The sequence below is a fragment of the Entelurus aequoreus genome, linkage group LG07 (assembly GCF_033978785.1).
Source record: "Entelurus aequoreus isolate RoL-2023_Sb linkage group LG07, RoL_Eaeq_v1.1, whole genome shotgun sequence".
NCBI classification, from domain to species: Eukaryota; Metazoa; Chordata; class Actinopteri; order Syngnathiformes; family Syngnathidae; genus Entelurus; species Entelurus aequoreus.
Window position 1 is genome coordinate 28,935,954 of NC_084737.1, and position 24,568 is coordinate 28,960,521.

A 24,568-nucleotide genomic window follows, 5' to 3' on the forward strand; every position below is an offset into this window, starting at 1 on the left:
TGATGACAAATTGAACCGGAAGCAGTATTTAACCTTTTCTTCTCGTTTAACATGTTTTTTAGCATAACGCTAACATCTTTGTTCAGCAGGAGTCCTATTTTTGTTTTAAAAAAGTCTCATTAAATAGTTGTCCAACTTTTGTTTCAGAAATGAAAATAGAAAAATTGGCCCGAAATTTGTTTTTTGATTTGCATTTAAGAATTGTAAATAGAATGAACGGAAGGTATATGGACCGCAATTCTTATTCCAATCCTGAATCAAATCGTCTTTTTTTTAAAAATTGATTTTAAAAAAGACTTTTCTATGAATCAATAAAACATATTGGTTTTAAAATGTGTTTTTTTTCCCGGTTTACTTGATGCGCGTGTACGTCATATATCAGTAGCCAAAAGGAGCTTTTTGTAACTTGTTTTGTTTTATCATATTTATACCTAATACCATATTGCGAGAGTCGTTTTTAATAAAGAATCAAGTTGAATCGTGAATCGATTGTGAATCGAATCCTCACCCAGAGAATCGGAATCAGATCGAATCGTGAGTTGTTGAAAGATTCCCATCCCTATAGCCAACAGCCGTCCTGACTTTTATAAATGCACACACATTTCCCTGCAGCGCTGGTCACAACAGCAACACAACACTTCCTCTTTATGCACCAATCCTGTCACAGTGATTAAGGTGCATTCAGAACATCAACATTATTGCTGAAGCGAGTCCACTTTTAATTTTTTGCACATTCTCTGTGTTTTGTATATCTGCCAGTATTGATGCGACGATTATGACAACTTGTTGTGGATTTTATTTCACATTATTGAATTTATTACTTAATAATCATTTTATTTATATCACTGAAGTATTTAAAGTCCTGTTTTGTTTAACTAAAATGTCACAACATTCCCTAAAAATAAAGGCTATGTTTTTAAACAAATTTTGTATGTTTTCCATTTTTTAAGTAAGACACGTTTAAGCACCGGATCGCCTCAAAGCCCTGACTGTGCCGGGGAATTCAGTCCATAAACGTTATGAACAGACCCTCTGACATGGCTTCATCTGGCCAGGATCTTCAGCTCTCACTGGATCAGTTTGTAGCCAAGTGTGAAGCGACTGGGATGAGAATCAGAACCTCCATGTCCGAGTTCATAATTCAAATCAACGTCACAGCCTGACATTGAATCAACGTTGTCAAAAAGTATGTTGTTCAACGTTGTATTTGTGTTGCTCAACGTCAGAACCTCATTCAGCAAGTTCTCAACATTGTTTTCATATCTTGTGCTTGCTGGGTTAGTGCTTTTTTGTTTTTTGATGGTTAACTAATGTTTTTTTTTACATTTGTTTGTAGAGGTAGAATATTGGTTGGGAAATGACCAACCTTCAATGGTCAAATCAACGCCGGAAGCCAACATTGATTAAACGTTGTCAAAAAGCATGTTGTTTCAACGTTATGTTTGAGTTGCTCAACGTCAGGACCTCATTCAGCAAGTTCTCAACATTGTTTTCATATCTTGTGCTTGCAGGGTTTGTGCTTTTTTGTTTTTTGATGGTTAACTAATGTTTTTTTTTTACATTTGTTTGTAGAGGTGTTGCACACTTTTTCACTTTAGATACGATACTGATGTTGAAGCATTTGGTTAATACTGATTTTGATCTGATACGATATCAGCACGAATCACACACACTTTTATCATTCTGTAGTGTGGACTGTTAGAAAAGGTTTAATCAGGGGAAATGAGTCAAACAGAGAGCAACACATGAAAAACACTAACCTATTTATCACTAACCATCTGGAATTGATGTATGCTGTCTTTAAGTTGAAGTGGAGTGGTAGTTGGGTTCTTTTGCAACACATAGTGGCCACAATAATTCTTTAAATTGCTCATGACGGCGTATGTTGCACGATGCGGACACGTCTGTTACTGGAGACTTTGCATTTTTGATATGCAACTATAACTATTTGATATTTGTTAACATCGATAAATGTCATGTTTTATTTAGACGGCACTATTGTTCCAATCGAGGACACTTATTACGCGGTTTGTCTGGCTTGTTTGCAATTGTTTGCTTAGCTGTTGTGTAGCTGCTAGCCTGCCGTGTTTACCTTCTGTGAATGACTTTACTACAATGCAAGACTAACTTTGTTTACCGATTGGAGATAATTCCGCTGTTCTCTGGCTGTCCAGATTTTAGATGCAAGGCAATATAATCCGATACATGGTTTCATTCTGATATCAGACCAGGACACCCCGACTTGTCTGATAATTCAAAGGTATCGCTTTTTTAAATTGTACTGTACATTGAGAAGTAGAAAAGGGTCACACAAGCATCCAATTACAGTCACTTACTTATTCATTTACATGATTCCTGTGTTAATTATTCAAGCCTGTCTGCTCTTTTGTTAGTTTCACAATGGTTTGCTTCCCTGCTGCGTCAGTATTCACACTTAAACATTACCGCATGTCGAACAATAAACTGAAAGAAAATTAAAGTCAAAACATTATGTTGTGTAAGTCTATATCAAAGTGCGTAAAGAAACACTTCCGTTTTAGCTTTAGCGCGGCTGCAGTATTTGTATTTTTTATTTTTTTTGGACCAAATATCACGAGATTAAGTGAGGCTGTCATCGCGAGACTTCCCGCCAGCCTGTCGCCTGCATCCCGCTGGTAACCTGCCGTGTGCGGTAAGTGGAAATGAAATTTAAACGGGAGAAAAAGTGCCGACATTTTTGCCATGATACACAAAACAATTCATAGTTATGTCCTCGTTGTGACACTTAAAAAACGTGTTTTGTTTTTTTTAAAAACACGCGGTCGTTTATCGACGACATCATGCGTCCTAGTCGTGACGGTAGGAGGATTGCGGTACACATTATAACGCCGTGGGTAACGTGGTGCGTTTTCTCATCTCAAAGAGGGCAAATAATATCCCGTGAATATTTCATAGGAGAAGAGAGAACACAGCGCATGTTTCATCATCTTCATCATCCCCTTGCCGTCGGACATCATTGCGAGACAATACATTAGGTAGAGCTGCAGCATAATGCAAACAGCAGCAACCTTATTACCATCATTGTGCTACTTTATGCCTTTTCATGGCCTAAACGGCATTATTGCTGATTACTTGCTGGAATAAAATGTTTGCACTTACACAATTGAATTAAGAAATCTCCTCATACATCATTATGTATATTACACGTATACTGTGTATTCAGGGGTGTCCAAAGTGCGGCCCGGGGGCCATTTGCGGCCCGCAGCTAATTGTTTACCGGCCCGCCACACATTCTGGAAATGCTATTGGCAAAATTAAAAAGATACATTAAAAAAAAGTGGAAATCTAACTAGAAAAAAGTTGCAATGTTGACACAAAGCTGCCATGCAGGCTGTTTTTTTTTCTTTTGTCTATCTTTATTTTTCTTTTTTTTTGCCATTGCTCAAAAAAAAAAAAAAAAAATTTATAATGGATTATTGACCTATTCAAGGCTCCAATTATTACAAATATTTCACTTTAAAATGTTTTATGTGGAAAATATTGCAGAAAATATTGTGTGGTTGCCATACAAAAACATCAACGTTTTCTTCGACAAAAGAGCATAAAACAACCAAAATAATAGTTCAAACGTAAAATCGACAGATATATCTGAAGTTGATCCCGTAACTTAAGTGTTGAAAGTAAAAAAAAAACTACCGTATTTCCTTGAATTGGCGCCGGGAATATAGTATTCGCCTGCCTAGAATTACAGCCGGGTCAAATTCGTTTCGCAAAATAATTAGCGCATGCTTGGCACTTCCGCCGGGTCAAATATGAGTCATTAAATGACTCCCGCCTCCTGGTGGTAGAGGGCGCTAGTGATCCTTCTTGCGACTACCAGTACTGCAGGAGACAGGTACTGCAGAAGAAGACAACAAGCAGCAAGCATGCAGCAATTGTTTGCTTGCACTTTTACCATGGAGGATTATATATCTAAAATAAAACCGTTTTCTAAACTGGACTTTCAATCGAAGCAGGAGGTAATAATTAAAGGAATATCTCCAGAGACTTTTAAAATTGAAGAAAGATGAGAAAGACTGCCTTTGATCAGAAGCAGCTGCACATGGACCCATTTACAAGTAAAGGTAAGATCATAATAACGTTTTTTTTAATTAAATGTGCTTTTCATGATAAGGTATGCGCCGGAGTGAGAAGAGGTTTTAAAATAATTAGAGCATGCTTGCTCATTCCGCATGGTTTTGGTAACCGCAGGAGTGAGAAGAGGTTTTAAATTAATTAGCGCCCCTGCGGCTATTCAAGGAAATACGGTAATACAAATGTATCACTTTATATGAGTGGGGCACCTTTTCGATCCCAAATATATTTAATGGGATTTTATTTATCTTTTCACTGTGATTACTCAAAAATAATAATGAATTAAAAATCAATGGTGTCCTGCATTATTGATCTTTTTAAGGCTCTAATTACTTCACATCAAACATTGCTTTCTGAATGTTTTGGGCAGTGGGGGAAATACTGCATATTTCAGTTTTATTATAAAAAAACAAAGTTGTCTTTGACAGAAAAGGCATAAAACCTTTTTTTTTTTTTAAACTTTATATCAACCTGAAGTTGATATACTGTAGAGATTTACTGTAAGCGTTAAATAAAAAATGTAAATAAAAATGTACTTGTTTTTAACATTTTAATGACTTAGATCCTTTATGGGTCTTTATGGGTCTAAGTCAGACCCCCTGGGAGCCCTAAAGGTAAAACTTTTTTTTTTTAAATCATATATTTTGTTATGGTTTCAAAATGAAAAATATCAAAATGTGGCTGTTTATCTGTGTTGGCCCTGTGATGAGGTGGCGACTTGTCCAGGGTGTACCCCGCCTTCCGCCCGAATGCAGCTGAGATAGGCTCCAGCACCCCCCGCGACCCCAAAAGGAACAAGCGGTAGAAAATGGATGGATGGATGGCCCCGCATGCTTTAATTTTTCCGTGTGCGGCCCTCAGTGGAAAAAGTTTGGACACCCCTGGTGTATATGTACATAATTTATCAATTCTTTTTATATACATGTTACTGGTTATATATCTTTTATTATTGAATGTATCAAATGTGATGCATATTTAATGGACCACAATGGAAACAAGCCTTTTGGCTTTTTGTGCCATCCATTTGCCTTTTTAAAGCATTACCGTATTTTTCGGAGTATAAGTCGCACCTGCCGAAAATGCATAATAAAGAAGGAAAAAAACATATATAAGTCGCACTGGAGTATAAATCGCATTTTTGGGGGAAATTTATTTGATAAAACCCAACACCAAGAATAGACATTTGAAAGGCAATTTAAAATAAATAAAGAGTAGTGAACAACAGGCTGAATAAGTGTACGTTATATGACGCATAAATAACCAACTGAGAACGTGCCTGGTATGTTAATGTAACATATTATGGTAAGAGTCATTCAAATAACTATAACATATAGAACATGCTATACGTTTACCAAACAATCTGTCACTCCTAATCGCTAAATCCCATGAAATCTTATACGTCTAGTCTCTTACGTGAATGAGCTAAATAATATTATTTGATGTTTTACGGTAATGTGTTAATAATTTCACACATAAGTCGCTCCTGAGTATAAGTCGCACCCCCGGCCAAACTATGAAAAAAAACTGCGACTTATAGTCCGAAAAATACGGTACATGGATTCAATTCTTTAAGATGTCAATAAACTTCTCAATCAATCAATAAATCAATCAATCAAAAAACATAGTATAAGTATTGTATAGTATGAATACATGTATTAGAGTCAGATGAGGCCAGGGGTGTAGCACCAAATTCTGGGGCCCGTACACAAGACTCCTAAAGGGCCCCCCATCCGGACCTAAACCCAACGTTGCCGCTCCATACACACACTTGGTATGTTTCGCACTAAAAACGAATTATTCCATGGATTTGGTTTTAAACCAGTTTTTTAAAAACACATGTAAAAACTTTTAAGTATTGTTTTTGACTTTTTAAAGATGCGACTATCATATCTAGAGATAGGTAACTACCCTAAGAATTTGGTTGTGTCTTAAAAATTTAAGTCTTTCTTTTTCCTTTACAAAAAAAGTGCCAACAGATTCATTATAAAGTGGCCAGTTTATGATTTTAGACAATAATACAACCTGTCATTATTAACCTGGGTTCCATCGAACCCTAGAGGTTCAGTGAGTCGGCCTCAGGAGTTCGGCGGAGCCTCTGCCGCGGAGGTCAAAACACACCCGACTCATCGTGTAAATAAAAACTTCTCCCTATTGGCGTATTATGGATACCCCCGAACAAGTTCCCTCTAATTTTCCATCTGATTTGCAGGTGTGTAATTTGTTGTGAGTTTATCCACTGTGTTGGTTTTGTTCCTTGAACAAGGTGATGTTCATGCACGTTTCATTTTGTGCACCAGTAAAAAAAACAACTTTGTCTTGAATTGAAAAAAAAAAAACATTTTATTTTTCACATGCGCATTCGGTGAATGCGCATATGAAACTGGTGGGGTTCGGTACCTCCAACAAGGTTAAGAACCACTGCTTCAGAGTAGGGCTGCAACAACTAATCGATTAAATCAATTAAAATCGATTATAAAAATAGTTGGCGATTCATTTAGTCATCGATTCGTTGGATCTATGCTATGCGCATGCGCAAAGGCAATTATTATTATTTTTTTTTTTAAATATTTGTTATTTTATTTATTTATTTTTTATAAACCTTTATTTATAAACTGCAACATGTACAAACAGCTGAGAAACAATAATCAAAATAAGTATGGTGCCAATATGCTGTTTTTTTTCAATAAAATACTGGAAAGAATAGAAATGTAGTTTGTCTCTTTTATCCGATTATTAATCGATTAATCGAAGTAATAATCGACAGATTAATCGATTATCAAATTAATCGTTAGTTGCAGCCCTACTTCAGAGTGTAAAGTAGAGATTTGCTGATTCACAGCTAATTATCATTATTAGATAATACAAAACACAATAATACATTATTATTATTATGTTTATATTAATATTAGTAGGGATTAACCAATTATCGGCCGGGTCGATTATTGGCGCCGATATTTGGCATTTTGACATTTATTGGCATCTGCCTTTTTTATCGGTTTCGGCTTTTTAAAAAAAATATTGATAATAAATCAAAATATTTAACTTCTATTACCACCATTACTATCATTTTAAATGTAATAAGCATCAAACAAGTGTCTGCCTTGTTTTAATCCGACAGGACTCATTTAAAACTGGTCAGATTGGCTTAGACATAGTCGCGCCTCTCTTTCCAGCATTGTCCCACCCAGGGCTCCCTCTGATCAGTTACTAAAACGTGGATTCTTACAATCAGGTTTTGATAAAGATGTAAATAATAAATCCAATGTTTCTGCTTAAATAGTGATTTTGATTATCTTTTTTTAAAGATTAAGATTAAAGTACCAATGATTGTCACACACACACTAGATGTGGTGAAATTTGTCTTCTGCATTTGACCCATCCCCTTGGGGAGCAGTGGGCAGCAGCGGCGCCGCGCCCGGGAATCATTTTGGTGATTTAACCCCCAACTCCAACCCTTGATGCTGAGTGCCAAGCAGGGAGGTAATGGGTCCCATTTTTATAGTCTTTGGTATGACTCGGCTGGGATTTGAACTCCAACCTACCGATCTTGTACTTTATATCATCTTAATAACTTTTTCCATTTTGTAATTAAGTGTAATATTGCTAGGCGATCAACACTTGTGAATTTGGAATCATTGCAGCAATCACAGTTGATGCTATTAAGGGATACAAATTATTTCAGGGAAATATTATTTTTTTCAAATTTTTATTCGCCTTTAATAAGAGATGCTACTGTGAAACTCCCTGCACTTTTTGTTGTTGTTTGTTTGTATTTACTTGCTTCTTGAATAAACATGTTTCCTGCATTTAAATAAAGTTAAGTGTTGGAGTTTGTAATAGTATTATTCGAAATTTTGACTCCAATATATACATTTTACAGTAAATTAATATCAGCTCCAAAAATCAATTATCCTTCACCATAAATAATCGGTATCGGTATCTGCCCTGAAAAAAACATATCGACCGATCTCTAAATATTAGTGCATCTCCTGGGATTTAAGTTAAGCCTATTCCTGTCTTTAAAACCTAGTGACGCCTCTGTTTGCAACTTTAAAAGAGGGTCTTTGAACACACCACAGTTATTGCAATGAGATGCAAAAGTGAAACTTGTACATAACTTTCTCCTATGCTGCCATAAATAAACATATTATATTTTTACTTTCTTCTATCACCTCATCCTTGTTCCAAAAATGCTTAAAGGTGAGCTTTGATGACATTATGATTTCTGTGTTGAGTGAAGTGTTCAATTCTAGGGTTGTCACTATCCAGGTGGAATAAACCATTTTGTATTTTAGGGGGGTGGAGGTAGTCTTGTACATTCTTAATTTGATTCAAGCAAACTTATTATTGAACCTTCACAGATATATTTCTTTTATAGTATTAGTTAAGACGTTGTTTTTATAACTCGCATCTTTAAATGGCAAACAAAAATATTCAAAATATTCAGTACAAAAGTCCCCCCCCCTGTGCTTGGGGGCCCGGTACAACATCTCCACTTCAACATGAGGAATTATGCATTGCAATACATTGTTTAAATTGATATTAATAATAAGACATTAGCATTTTATTAAAGGCATCATTTTGGGGACCTATTGTTATTATGTGCCTAATGTTGTGGCCTGCATAAACTGAATAAAAATATTGGCATAAAGTAGACCTAAGGCAGAGTCTGTAAAAAAAAAAAAAAAAGTAATTACACAGCATCTGAATTGTTGCTGCATTTGTGCAAGCTAACATTTCTGTTGCAGTTGACGAGTGAGCCACCGGTCGTCATGGGCAACATCTTTGGAAACCTGTTAAAGAGCCTGATAGGCAAAAAAGAGATGAGGATCCTCATGGTGGGGCTCGACGCTGCTGGGAAAACCACCATTCTTTACAAGCTGAAGCTGGGCGAGATTGTCACTACCATCCCCACAATTGGTGTGTAAGGACACAACCACACATGGCTTCTTATTTTTTTCAAACTACTGAATCCCTGAAACTCTTGTTTTCTGCTTATTCAGGTTTCAATGTTGAGACGGTGGAGTACAAGAACATCAGCTTCACTGTGTGGGATGTGGGCGGCCAGGACAAAATTCGTCCCTTGTGGAGACACTACTTCCAAAACACTCAGGGTAAGCCCGACTTATGTTGAAGGCAGTGGCGTGCCGTCACTAGAGGCAGGGGAGGCACAGCCTCACCTGCCATCATGGAAAGAAAAAAAAAAGTAAAAAGAAAAAAAGAATAATTAAATTGTTATATGTATCCAGTGATTATACTCAAGTTATTTTCCATTTAACTTCACCAGTTTTAGATTATTTTTATTTTTATTTTCACATTTGCCGTTGAAATACTGAGAAGAGACGGTGCGGTGATCAGCAGCCAGTTGAGGCACGTCACTGATTTTTGCCTCAACATGGATTGTGCGCAATGACTCGGCTAACTGCTGGCCTGCTGTGCAGTGAGACCGTATTGCTATATGAATTATATTATACATTTCCATAGTTTAGTTAGCTGAGGTATATAATGTACAGTGTATTTTGTCAACGTGTGTAACGTATTTTTAGTGCTGAGCATTCATAAAACTCTGCTGCGAAGACACACTGTGTGAGGCTCGTCTCATAACCCCGCCTCCTGGTGCCAAGCACCTCCGCCGCAGAATGCACCGCCCGACGGGAGCGCCGCGGCCACACCAACCAAAGCCCACACCCAAACCCTCCACGTACAAGACCGAATCCACCCAAAAAAAGTCACTTAACAAGAAGCCAAAAAGTGCAAAAACAACAATGCACGTGCTGCAGGAGCCGCGAACGACCGCAGGGACACAACATTAGGTACACCTGCACTGCAGGTTCATATGTTTGTAAATCTGACTGTGATGATGCAGTCGTGCCTCACCAGACATTAACCTCACCGCACGCCACTGGTTGAAGGGAATAGTGGCTAATATGGTGGAACCTCGATGTACAAACTTAAATAGTTGTTGAACATGGTTTTGCAAAACGAAAAGTTTGTATAGTGAAGCAGAGTTCCCCTTAAAGCCCCACTTAAGAATTTTCAGTTTTGGTTGATTTTGGCGACACCAGTGGACCAAAGTGCTAGTGTTTTGCCAGAAGGAAACTACATTTCTCATGATGATGTAGCGTCAAACTGGCATGATGTCCGCTGTTATATTGGCACAAATATTACGTCTCTAATGACTAAGCTGATGTTAAATAGCAGACACTATCAAGAAAGGATCTTGGATGGCGCTACAAACATGATGCTACTACCAAGAATGTATCAGGGTGGATGCAGGTCCGAAGCAAAGAAAGACTGGCGCAATATTTTTTTCGAAGGAGGTACTAGTGGCCTAGTGGTTAGAGTGTCCGCCCTGAGATCGGTAGGTTGTGAGTTCAAACCCCGGCCGAGTCATACCAAAGACTATAAAAATAGGACCCATTACCTCCCTGTTTGGCACTCAGCATCAAGGGTTGGAATTTGGGGTTAAATCACCAAAAATGATTCCCGGGCGCGGCACCGCTGCTGCCCACTGCTCCCCTCACCTCCCAGGGGGTGAACAAGGAGATGGGTCAAATGCAGAGGACAAATTTCACCACACCTAGTATGTGTGTGACAATCATTGGTACTTTAACTTTACTTTACTTTACTTTACTTTACTTTACTTTACTTTACTAGTAAAACTATCAAGCTGGTGGCTGTTTATTGCTACCACGCAAATTTTCGATAGCTAACATTAGCATTAGCATTAGCATTTTGATTTGAGCATTGAAATTCACTTACTAGTTACTAGGGATGATACTCGAAACCGGTTTTCCCGGTTGTTCGATAACAAAATAACCGAGTCCTCGGACTCGAATCCCTTTTTGAGAACCGGTACCCGTTATCGAGACCACTATAGTAAAGAAAAAGAGTTGGTTCTTTATTCGAATGCCTCGGAACGAATCCCGTCCCGACCAGAAATGCCCCGTGAGACATCACAAGAAATGACGTCACGTAGCTCAGTCATTAGGAGCAGATAGGGAAAGCAGGAAAAACAATGCACCGGAAAAAGCGCTCCAAGGTGTAATGAAGTTCAAAACAAAAGGTATAATCCAATGAATAACTTTACTGAGAGATTTGAGCAGGGTACAAACACATGACGAACACTTTTACGACCAACCTGAAACATAGCAACCAGGTTAGCAACGCACCTCCTTTACGGCAGCTGTCGCAACGTTCTTAAAGCAACCGCAGCACATACTGTACATATATATGACATCTCCCTTTTTTAACTTTTGTTTTTCTTTCCTTGTAAACAAAACAAAATCACACAGTATATGTGTTGTCTGTCCAATTATAAATAATGCAGACGAGGCGTGTTGGCTGAGTTTTTGACGTTTACTTTCACAGCGTGCTCAAAACCTAATTCTTAGCTGCCAGGTGACGACATACAACACTTTTCGGGGCTACCGCACATGCTCGTCACTCCCGTTGCATGCTGGGTAGTGTAGTTGTTATAGTCCCTAGCCTAGCTCATAACATCACATCTTTCCCCCTATAAAGAAATAATGTTAGCTCAATAAAGTGTATTTCTTTTTTTAGCTTTAACTTTTCTTTTTTTTAGCATTGTAACCACATTTGCAAACAACTTTTCTCTACATAGAATTTTCTTTAAATAAAGAAATAAAGTGCAAAAATGTCAAAGCATCATAACAAACAATTATGTCAAATAGCAGCAGAATTGCACTTTTTGGAGAGCTGTATTATTTTCAGTTTTGTGCCCAAGGGACTGATTTTATTTAACACTATATTATTATTTATACACCTATAATGACCACAGAGACAGGTTGTTTTTGTGTTACTGTATATATTTGTTTTTCTGAAAAATCCCACTTAATATACTTTGGGTAACAACAGTCAATATTTTTTTAGGGGGGTAACAGTCAATATTTATTTATTTATTAGATTTTAGTTTTTTCTTATATAATAAAAGTGAGCTTTTGTTAAACCAAATATTGTGTGTTTTTTTCCATATACAACAACCTATCTGGACTCGATAAGAGAATCGATAAGGAATCGGTTCGATAAGAGGATTCGATAATAGACTCGAACTCGATAATTTCTTATCAAACATCATCCCTACTAGTTACTTAGTGCTGCTTTAAGAAACAATGTAAACATGAACAATTGGTTGTAGCCTCGACAAAAGTTCCTATTTTATATATTTAAAAAATGCACACTTTGAAGACACTAATGGGTGTATGTACATAATATATATATATATATATCTATCTATCTATCATTCCAACATAACAAGGGGGTGATGGCTCTTTTTTTATCCAAACAACACAACTAAAACAGCCAGTCCAACAGTCAATACGTGCACAGACGCACTTTGACTTTGGTGCTCTCCAAAACGTTACCAACCATTTGGCTACAATAAAAAAACAAACAAAGGAAAGTCCTTTTTACCTTGTGCCCTTGTGTTGGTGAATATTGTGGCTTTTTTTTTAATAGTTTCGGGGTTTCAGAGTTGTTAACGGCAATCCTTTATCTGCGTTTGTCCTGGTAGTGCCTTTACCTCAATTGTATTATAGGCTACGTCCGCTTCAGGATGTTTAAAAAAAATCCTGGTCTTATCACTGTTAAAAACTTGATGCAGTAGAATCCCCCTTCACCGATAAAATCCTCGAAGCATGGCCGTAACTACCATTGAGGACACCGAGGTCATGTCCTCTGTATTTTTTTTTAAACTGACATCTGGGATATGCTCCAAAGTTCTTCTTCCAATGTTGTGATGTGTGATTTTAAAGAAATGTGATAAATATATTCATTCTAAATGCGTGTTTAAAACGTCAACATTTGAGTATCATTGTGTGACGCTTAAGTGATTGTGATATTATTTTAAGAGATGATAGTAATGTTTTTGTAATGTGTTCTAGTTACACGGTACAAAGAAGTACAAAAGACAATGCAATAAATAAAAGTCGTACTAGTTGAACTCAACGCTGTGTTTATTGATGCCAAGGGCTGCTGGCTTGCTACATAAATAGTCTTAGACTTAGACAAACTTTATTGATCCACAAGGGAAATTGTTCAAAAAATAAAATACAATAACTACTGTAATGACGTGACTCGAGTCATTATCAAAGGTTTATCAGCTTTCAATGGAAGTCGTTACAGTCGACGCCAAAAAAACACTTAAGACACAAACAGAACCGTTTTATTCCGTCATTTCTATCACTCAACACACGTGGGAACCGAATGTTCTCCACATTGTCCGCCTACGTCTGCCCTTTCTCAGCCTTCTAGCCAATCAACATGCAGAACACATGTAAACAAAGACAAACATTGTCAGGGAAAGCTACACGTAACACAACTGTTAAAGGCCTACTGAAATGAATTGTTTTTATTTAAACGGGGATAGCAGATCCATTCTATGTGTCATACTTGATCATTTCGCGATATTGCCATATTTTTGCTGAAAGGATTTAGTAGAGAACATCGACGATAAAGTTCGCAACTTTTGGTCGCTGTTAAAAAAAAGCCTTGCCTGTACCGGAAGTAGCGTGACGTCACAGGTTGAAAGGCTCCTCGCCTTTCCCCATTGTTTACACCAGCAGCGAGAGCGATTCGTACTGAGAAAGCGACGATTACCCCATTAATTTGAGCCAGGATGAAAGATTCGTGGACGAGGAACGTTAGAGTGAAGGACGCATCTTTTTTCGCTCTGACTGTAACTTAGGTACAAGCTGGCTCATTGGATTCCACACTCTCTCCTTTTTCTATTGTGGTTCACGGATTTGTATTTTAAACCACCTCGGATACTATATCCTCTTGAAAATGAGAGTCGAGAACGCGAAATGGACATTCACAGTGACTTTTATCTCCACGACAATACATCGGTGAAGCACTTTAGCCACGGAGCTAATGTGATAGCATCGTGCTTAAATGCAGATAGAAACAAAAGAAATAAACCCCTGACTGGAAGGATAGACAGAAAATCAACAATACTATTAAACCCTGGACCTGTAAATACACGGTTAATGCTTTCCAGCTTGGCGAAGCTTAACAATGCTGTTGCTAACGACGCCATTGAAGCTAACTTAGCAACGGGACCTCACAGAGCTATGATAAAAACATTAGCGCTCCACCTACGCCAGCCAGCCCTCATCTGCTCATCAACACCCGTGCTCACCTGCGTTCCAGCGATCGACGGAAGGACGAAGGATCACCCGATCATCCGTGCGGTCGGCGGCTAGCGTCGGATAGCGCGTCTGCTATCCAAGTCAAAGTCCTCCTGGTTGTGTTGCTACAGCCAGCCGCTAATACACCGATCCCACCTACAACTTTCTTCTTTGCAGTCTTCATTGTTCATTAAACAAATTGCAAAAGATTCACCAACACAGATGTCCAGAATACTGTGAAATTTTGAGATGAAAACAGAGCTTTTTTGTATTGGATTTAATGGTGTCCGAATACTTCCGTTTAACTATTGACGTCACGCGCATACGTCATCATACATAGACGTTTTCAACCGGAAGTTTAGCGGGAAATTTAAAATTGCACTTTATAAGTTAACCCGGCCGTATTGGCATGTATTGCAATTACATCATTGATATATAAACTGTAATGGTTTACTAGGGGGAGGTGACGGCAAACAGACACCAGGGGGAAGTGTATACAATTATTTAATATATATTTATATATATTCAATATATATAATAATAACAAACAATACTAATATAATAAACTAAGGAAAATGGAGTGTGAACTAGATCCAAAAGGTAATGAGTGTGTGGTGTAAGATTATGTGTGTAATTTAACTGAAGTGTGTGTTACCAAAGTGTTGAACGAGAGAAGAGGAAGTCCAGGGGGCAGGCAGGTGATCCGGGATACAAGCGGGGGTCCGTGGGGCTGAGAGGAGCGTCAAGTCCAGGGGCGAGCGAGGAGTCAGGAACGAGGAATGCAGTCCAAAAACACAGGGGGGAGATCCAGGGAAAAGTGAGGCGCACAGCTCACTGTCCAGGCGACGGAGGGTAGGGTCACAATGAGAAAACTAAGTTCCCGCGCCGATCCTTGGGTTCACTGGTCCCTTTATGCGGCTCGCCCTCATCAGTCCCAGGTGTGCAGCTCTCCGGTGAGTGATTGCAGCTGGTGGCTGCTGCAGGGCGGAGACGCGCGCGGCGCGTCCCTGGATTTGCGCGGCCGTGGGCGTGTCCCCAGGTGCGCACAGACGGCAGGGGTCTGAGCCGTAACATAAACTATCAGACTGCGTGGTCGGTAGTAGTGGGTTTCAGTAGGCCTTTAAACATGTGGAACATAACATAACATAGGACCTAGTTTGTTACAATATAAACAAAATACTAAAAACTTGTTTTTTTTCTATATTCAAACACAGTGTAACTGTTCAAACTGTGTAACGTTACAGTGACCAAAAATATTAAATATTCTTGTTTAAAAGTAGTTTTTAATGACTAGAGGCCTACTACGTTACTGTATTTAAATGTTGGTCATTATGGTGGTACTTGGAGAGCCAACTGTTTTCTGAGGTAATACTTGGTGAAAAAAGTTTGAGAACCACTGCAATATAGCAACGGTGATCATTCACTCCTGTAGCTCAGTGCAATCTGACAAATTTTTTTTTCGATTTTACACTGCTATTGTGGGAATATTTGAATACTACTACTCGAACCACAAACACTACTCAAGTCAGACAACCGGCATTTTGTGGTTTTATGTGGAGCCTGATTTGAATGAAAAGTGCTGTAAACAAACAATTCCAAGACAAACACAACCAATATCTCAACCCATGTGCTTATTAACCTTTTAGCAAAAATGTTTATAAAAACATCACCTACCCAAATGGCTATTGTATTAGCCTCGTAGCATTAGCTCTATTAGCATCATTTATTTTAAAACACAATCACTGCTAGTGTCACTACAAACAAAACCTAATGATCAACAATAATAAAGGCTGTTAAACTATGAGTGTGTGATACACATACTGTACTTACTTTGTTATTAACTCAAATGATGATGATGACAAATTGAGCTGTCCACAAAGGTGCCTGACTAAATTACAAACAAGCAGAACACCATGCAATAAGGAGAATAGAGTAACATTAATTAGACATTCAAAATAACAAAATAATTTTTATTGCACAAAGGTGTACATTCCTTAGATCAGTGTTTTTTTTGGGCCAAGGCGCATTTTATTATTTGAAAAAATCCGGAGGCACACCACCAGCAGAAATCATTAAAAAATGAAACTCAGTGGACAATAAAAAGTCGTTGTCGCAATTGTTGGATATGAATTTAAACCATAACCAAGCATGCATCACTATAGCTCTTGTCTCAAAGTAGGTGTACTGTCACCACCTGGCTCATCACGCCGTGACTTATTTTGAGTTTTTTGGTGTTTTCCCGTGCGTAGTGTTTTAGTTCTTGTCTTGCGCTCCTATTTTGATGGCTTTTCCTGTTTTGTTGGTATTTTCCTGTTGCAGTCTTCCTTTGAGCGCTATTCCCCGCACCTGCTTTGTTTTAGCAATAAGAACATTTAAGTTGTTGCTATCTTTTTTTGTGTGGACATTGTTGATTGTCATGTCTTGTACGGATGTACTTTGTGGACGCTGTCTGCTACACACGCTGTAAGTTTTGCTGTCGTCCAGCGGCTCTACTCTGAGTCTCTCCAGGATGACCGAGCTCCTCACCCTATCTCTGAGGGTGATCCCAGACATCCTGAAACTCATTTGTACCACTTGTATTCGCGACCTTGTCCTTTCGATCATTACCCAAAGCTCCTGACCATAGGTGAGGGTAAGGAACATAGACTGACCTGTAAATTGAGAGCTTCACCTTCTGGCTCAGCTCCTTCTTCACCACAACAGACCGGTGCAGTGACTGCATCACTGCAGACGCCGCACCAATCTGTCTATCAATCTCGCTTTCTATTCTTCCCTCACTCGTAAACAAGACCCCAAAATACTTGAACTCCTCCACTTGAGACAGAACTTCATTCCCGACCCGAGGGGTGTAGTCCACCCTTTTCCGACTGAGAACCAAGGCCTCGGATTTGGAGGCTCTGATCCTCATCCCAGCAGCTTTACACTTGGCTAAAAACCGCCCCAGTGAACGCTGCAGGTCCCAGCCTGACGAAACCAACCTGACCACATCATCTGCAAAAAGCAGAGATGCAATCCTCTGGCCACCAATCTGGAAACCCTCCACACCATGACTGCGCCTAGAATTTCTGTCCATAAAGATAGTGAACAGGATCGGTGACAAAAGGCAGCCCTGGCGGAGTCCAACGTCCTCTGGGAACATGTCTGACTTATTACCGGCAATGCAAACCAGACTCCCGCTCCGCTTGTACAAGGACTCTATGGCCCGTAGCAACGGACCCTGGACCCCGTACTCCTGGAGCACACTCCACAGAATACAGCGAGAGACATGATCTAAGGCCTTTTCCAAATCCACAAAACACTTGTGGAATGGTTGAGCCAACTCCTATGCCCACTCCAGTACCCTAGCGAGGGTATAAATCTGGTCCTGTGTCCACGACCAGGACGAAAACCACATTGTTCTTCTTGAATCCGAGAATCGACTAACGGAATAGACTTTCCCCGGGAGGGTGAGATGTGTGATCCCTCTATAATTGGAACACACCCATAGCCCCCTTTTTGAAAAGGGGGACCACCACCCCGGTCTGCCAATCCAGAGGTACCGCCCCAGACTTCCACGCTATGGTCAAGAGACGTGTCAGCCACGACAGTCCCACAACATCCAGAGCCTTGAGATATTCGGGGCGAATCTCGTCCTCTGCTGGGGCCTTGCCACTGGGCAGTTTTTTGATTACCTCAGCAACTTCGGCTCTAGTGATGGACATGTCCATGTTTGTGACCTCAGACTCTGGAGATAATGATTATTTATGTGTTTAATATTTGTTTACTTACCTATGGTATATTTATTTATCATTTATTTATTCACTGTTCTGTTACAAACAGAGAACAAAGAAATGGGACATAAAAAGGGGTAGTATTAAATAAGCTCAGCTTCTTCCAACTCCTTTTTGGATGTGCTGTAATGAAGCAACTAGAAAAATGTTATACATTACATTGTAATTGTATTGTTTGCATTTTCAAAATAAACTGAAACTGAACAGAACTGAATAACTTGAAAGTAAATTAAGCACTGCACCTGTATTGGGAGTTTTGGAGGGGAAAAAAACCCCTCTGTGGTCAAACAATTGACAATTTTACTGAAGGTTTAGGAAAAAATATGCTTTTAACATCACACCAAATGGTGGGTTGCTTTTGTTGTTTTTTACATTAGATATGGGTAAACTCATTAAACATAAAGACTGAGTTGTTTGTATGTATTAATATTTAAATGTATACACCGAGAATGCAGGACATTTCCCTGATTTTGTTTTTTTGGTTTTACAATGAATGCTCCTTTTCACAGGGTGACCGTTGGCACCGGAACAGATTATTTAATTTTCATTATTTGTTACGGCAATATTGATTTCTACGCAAGGCCGGAATGACTCGTGTTCAACATTATAGGTTCTGCTGTATTTCTTACTGTTGGTCTGCTGGTCTGTCTGCAGGTTTGATTTTTGTGGTGGACAGCAACGACCGTGAACGTGTGAACGAAGCCCGAGAGGAACTCATGAGGATGCTGGCTGAGGACGAGCTGCGGGATGCCGTTCTTCTCGTCTTTGCCAACAAGCAGGTACAGTGAAACCTTGATTTATGAACTTAATTGTTTCTTGAACTTGGTTTGTAAATCGAAAAGTTTGTATCGTGAAGCAAAGTTAATTTAGGAAACAATGTTAACATTAATAATTGGTTCCAGGTTAGACAAAAGTCTGTATTCAAGTTAAGGTTTGTAGACTTTGAACTAGGACTGTGCGATATCGTATCGTCCGATCTCGATTGATATCAAAAAAAATTTTTTATTAAAGCGGATTGTTCTGTGGAGGATTATGGTTAAGTTAAGTTAAAGTACCAATGATTGTCACACACACACTAAGTGTGGTGAAATTTGTCCTCTGCATTTGACCCATCCCCTTGTTCCACTCCCTGGGAGGTGAGGGGAGCAGTGGGCAGCAGCAATGGCCGCGCTCGGGAATCATTTGGTGATTTAACCCCCAATTCCAACCCTTGATGCTGAATGCCAAGCAGGGAGGTAATGGGTCCCATTTTTATAGCCTTTGGTATGACTCGGCCAGGGTTTGAACTCACAATTTACCGATCTCAGGGTGGACACTCTAACCACTAGGCCATGTTTGATCGAGGTAATATATGCTAACAGCTGACAACTGTCTTATTGTCCATATCTATATTTGTGTTTACTAGAGGTGCAACAGGGCAGCACGGTAGAACAGGGGTTAGTGCATGTGCCTCACAATACAAAGGTCCTGAGTAGTCCTGAGTTCAATCCCGGGCTCTGGATCTTTCTGTGTGGAGTTTGCATGTTCTCCCCGTGACTGCGTGGGTTCCCTCCGGGTACTCCGGCTTCCTCCCACCTCCAAAGACATGCACCTGGGGATAGGTTGATTGGCAACACTAAATTGGCCCTAGTGTGTGAATGTGAGTGTGAATGTTGTCTGTCTATCTGTGTTGGCCCTGCGATGAGGTGGCGACTTGTCCAGGGTGTACCCCGCCTTCCGCCCGAATGCAGCTGAGATAGGCTCCAGCACTCCCCGCGACCCCAAAAGGGACAAGCGATAGAAAATGGATGGATGGATGGATAGAGGTGCAACAGTACAGTCTGTACCTGGTTTTAGGGCCATGGTTTTGCTTCTTTTTCGGTTCATTTTGTGGGGGTAAGGAGAAAAACTTTTCTTCCACTCAAAGTTGTTTTGTTTTTTTGCTTGTCATCACAAACATTCTGCAGTAAACAAAGTTTAATTGGTCTAGTGGATACTATTAGACTTTAACTTTAAGTTAACATTTACTAAACAACACTTTTTTAATGATTATTTATATTCTTTAATTACTTGTATACATCAGTGCTTCTCACCAGTGCTTTGGCATACAAGCGTTGACCCACATTGTGGAGTTTTTAAAACTCAAATTCTGTATCTTATATTGCATAAAAATACATGAAAGTGCAGTTTGAATTTGAGGTACTGTAAAATAATGTATACCAACTAGGGCTGCAACAACTAATCGATTAAATCGATTGAAATCGATTATGAAAATAGTTGGCGATTAATTTAGTCATCGATTCGTTGGAACTAGCTATGCGCATGCGCGGAGGCTTTTTTTTTTTTTTTTTATTAAAAAAAATAAAATAAAAATTAATATTTAAAAAATTAATAAACCTTTATTTATAAACTGCAACATTTACAAACAGCTGAGAAACAATAATCAAAATGAGTACAAAAACAGCGCCAGGGCGGCGCTGAGGCTACGTCTCATGAGGTGGGGTAAGCTAGCCAATGATGTGTCATGTGCAGCTCACGTGACGACGCCGTCTCCTTTGCTGGAAACATTCGAAAAATGGCGCAGGAAAACAGTACGGATAGTTTAGCGGAGAAACATCTTGAGGTTATTGCTTCAATGGAGAAAAGTGTACGACCTAAGTCGTCAAAAGTGTGGGAACACTTTACTTTAAAGACTTCAAAGAAGACCGTTTCCTGCAAAATGGCACGGAAGTACAACATTGCTTCAGAAGCACCTGAAAAGGAAACATGTTGGAGCCATGGATGAAGGGAGGAACTCACGGTACGTAACTTTTTAAGTCCATAGTGGCAACAGGCATTCATGAGTTCAGCTTTTTTGTGAGTAACGTTAACGTTATGCCTTTGTTGCAACGTGGGGCTGATAATGTGTCTCCGGCACATTTGACTCCGTTTTGAGAGAGAAAACGCACTGTTACCAATTTCGAAATAAACGTAACGGACAGAAATATCTCAGGTTGGTTTCATAATGGATCAATGCAGCCAAGCCCGATAAAGCTATATAAATATATTTAGATTTGAGTGATGCTTTAGTATAACTAAACGTTATGAAGGTGCTGGAATATTTCATGCTATTATTCAGAAGCAGCCTAAAATTAATCCTTTATTATTCACAACAGAAACGTGTACAGTATCTGATCCAGTTCTGATCTGATGAGTTACATTTCTGTGTTATTATTGGTGTATGCTGCATCCCCAATGTCCAGAACATGGTGCCAGTATGCTGGGTTTTTTCAATAAAATACTGGAAAGGATAGAAATGTAGTTTGTCTCTTTTATCCGATTATTAATCGATTAATCGAAGTAATAATCGACAGATTAATCGATTATCAAATTAATCGTTAGTTGCAGCCCTAATACCAACATATTAAACAAGTTTAATGATTATTTCAGGAACAAAATGTTTTTTATCCACAAACTCAAAAATTATTTGAACAAAAAGTGTCTGCAGAGTTTTTAGAACAGGGCATATCAGAGGACTACAATATTTGCAGACACATAAACAAAAAGTCTGATTAAATAATATTTAGATATAAAAATGCCTTTTTTTTTAATTAAATTAGTGGGTGTGTTAAGTGTGCAGCATTATACCGAGCATCGTTGCTTCCCTACTGTTTACTACTGCAGTCATTTCTGACAGGAATTTCTGCCATGTTTTGATTAAGGAAATATATGCAAGCAGCTGATCACTGTGATCGAACTCAAATTAATCGTGATCAACGATTACGCTCGTATAATCGCCTAGCCCTACTTTGAACTCAATATAAAGTGCTGTACTGTACTGTAAATAAATGATAAATGGGTTATACTTGTATAGCGCTTTTCTACCTTCAAGGTACTCAAAGCGCTTTGACAGTATTTCCACATTCACACACTGATGGCGGGAGCTGCCATGCAAGGCGCTAACCAGCAGCCATCAGGAGCAAGGGTGAAGTGTCTTGCCCAAGGACACAACGGACGTGACTAGGATGGTAGAAGGTGGGGATTGAACCCCAGTAACCAGCAACCCTCCGATTGCTGGCATAGCCACTCTACCAACTTCGCCATGCCGTCCCTACTACTGTACTATTGAATAAAAATAACAAAGAGGGGGTGGATCAACTTTGTGTTTAATAACAAGCGGAAATGTGCTGAACACGCTGCTCTGTTAACACACGCACACACACAGAAGCCACTGTGGTGCCCTCACAAATAATCAGAAATCCTTAACTTTAACGTCCATATTGCTACAATAATAAACATTTGAAAAAGTTAGATCCACCCAAATCGACAAGGGGCTGGAGGTCCCTTCCGTGTCTGCGTGTTTGCTCTTCTGTTGCTTAAAGAGCGGCACCTGTCGTATCTTTTCCTCGCTGTGCAATCAGTCAGCTGTGGCATATTTTTCCAGAAAAGTCTGGTGTCTTCACAGTTAAAACTTGTTGTGGCACGGTCATGGCGCCTGCTACATCAATCTTTGTCAGTCATACTTGCAAGCGCCATTAATGTACAGTACTCCTCGCAATTTTTTTTTTATACCCACAGAGATTCCCTCCTTTTTTTGCTGGATTGTTGGGTTGGCTTTTTGGGACTCATTCTGAGTTAGCAAATAAGACAAAACTAGTCAAAAGGGGATAAACAACACATGTACTGAATGAAGCGCTGAGAAGTGAGTGTCTTGTGCAGAAAGTGAGTTGAAGGCTCCGCCTTCGCTACAATGTTACACCCTGCGTTTTTGTCTGCAGGCGCGAAAATGAATGACTGAATGAAACGTTGATATAGAAACATGGTTCACACACTGTGGCGTAATTGGCCGGTTCGAAAAGCTGTAAATCAGAAGTTAGCAAATAAAGGGGTTCGAAAATCTAGGTTCTACTGTTTAGTCTTTTTTTGTCGTCGTCCCCCCCCCCCAGGACCTGCCCAACGCCATGAACGCAGCAGAGATCACCGACAAACTGGGCCTGCACTCCCTGCGCCACCGCCACTGGTACATTCAGGCCACCTGCGCCACCAGCGGCGACGGCCTCTATGAGGGCTTGGACTGGCTGGCCAATCAGCTGAAGAACAAAAAGTGAAGGGCGGGGCTTAGAGAGCGGGGAAAAGTCTGGTTGCCAGCTCCAAGTATGTGGATTCTTTCATGGAGAGGCGGTGCTGAAAAGCTCCTTGCAGGTGACTCAACATCCCCTATCTTATTCTTTTACTGGATTATTTATTGATTTGCTTGGATCTGCAGTGAGAGTTTGGGAATGTAACCTAAATGTCTTGCATTCTATACACTGGATACATAATTATGGGGATGAACAATGTAATTCTGCTGTAAAGTGACATGTATTATCCCTCCTTTGCCGTGTCTATAATGCTTTCAGGGTCTAAAACGTGTGGTGGCGGGATGATAACTGTCCTTTCCTTTTCCATGTAAATAAGTGTCATAATAGTATAGCCGCAGTATCTTTGCTATTTCAGATTGTAAAAGGTCACATATTCATTGTCATTTGTCCAAACAAATGTTATATAGTAGGGAAGGAATTCCTACGGCCTCATCCCTGGGTGGATCTCGTGTGAGAGGAAGGTGGGGGGTTGCGATCATCATTTTGCTATTTAGTCTACATAGCAACTGGCGCTCTGGTCAAAGTTGGAATTGCCACAAAACACATTTTAAGATATTTACCACTCTACTGCCGCCTGCCGGCTAAAGTGTGTAGTGCGCCCCTCCCCCCAATTTGTCACGTTTCACGCGTCAGGTAAATCGCGACAAATGGGGCCAAATGAATCCCCTTCCTATTGTACAAAATAATGTACAACAGAGTAAAGTGCATATTTTGCTTAAAGTATCCATTTAGATTTTTTACAAAAATATTTATGATTGTATTTAATTTATCCATGTTCATTTATTCTGTTAAGTGCAACATTTATTTGCCGATGGAGCCAAATAAGCAAAGAGGCTTTCAAACTAACTGACAATGCTTTTCATCCTGTACACCAAGGCTGGCTTGCACTACTGCTGTATATAAGATGTGTACTGCAGACTACATCTTGCTATTGGCCAACTTAGCCACTGGTGAGCAAGAGAAGGCTATTTAGTTTCTAATGTTCAACTCCATGGTGCATCATATCTGTCAATGCAATGGTTGCTACCATGATGCACAATATAACACATTATTGTTGTCCAACAGGTTATTTTCTGATGGATGGAGTAATTTGTGAACAAGAGCATTTTTTTAATGTTGATGTTTTAACAAAATGAGGCAAGCGAATGCATCAAAGGCATGTTAATATTGTACAAGATCTGTAATAAAATTAATCCTATAGCCTTGTTTTCTCAGACGTGTTAGTCTTGTGTCTTGCTGTTGGTTGAAAGCAATGTTGTACTGACATATATGATATGGGTGTAATGTCAACTGCCTTCTAATATGCAAATGCATGCTTTTCTGTGTCAGCACACATGTTTATATATGAAAAGCATATTATGGTATTTGTGGTCAATGTTATATTGATGCCAGCATAATTACTGACAGCCGTGTGTGTGTGCGTGCGTGTGTGTAAGAT

General features: G+C 39.4%; 1 protein-coding gene across 2 annotated transcripts; it reads left to right on the plus strand.

Annotated features, from left to right (window-relative positions):
• Positions 1-2,626: 2,626 nt before the first annotated feature.
• On the plus strand, positions 2,627-24,338 carry LOC133653649 (ADP-ribosylation factor 3-like). 2 transcript variants are annotated; one of them, XM_062053173.1, is made up of 5 exons: positions 2,627-2,671; positions 8,862-9,033; positions 9,117-9,227; positions 18,686-18,810; positions 22,936-24,338. In XM_062053173.1, the coding sequence occupies exons 2-5, from the start codon at positions 8,886-8,888 to the stop codon at positions 23,095-23,097; spliced, it is 546 nt and encodes a 181-aa protein (XP_061909157.1). In that variant the 5' UTR covers positions 2,627-2,671; positions 8,862-8,885; the 3' UTR covers positions 23,098-24,338. The 2 variants fall into 2 exon arrangements, with proteins under 2 accessions (XP_061909157.1, XP_061909156.1); XM_062053172.1 differs by lacking the exon at positions 2,627-2,671 and adding an exon at positions 3,718-4,103.
• Positions 24,339-24,568: the final 230 nt, after the last annotated feature.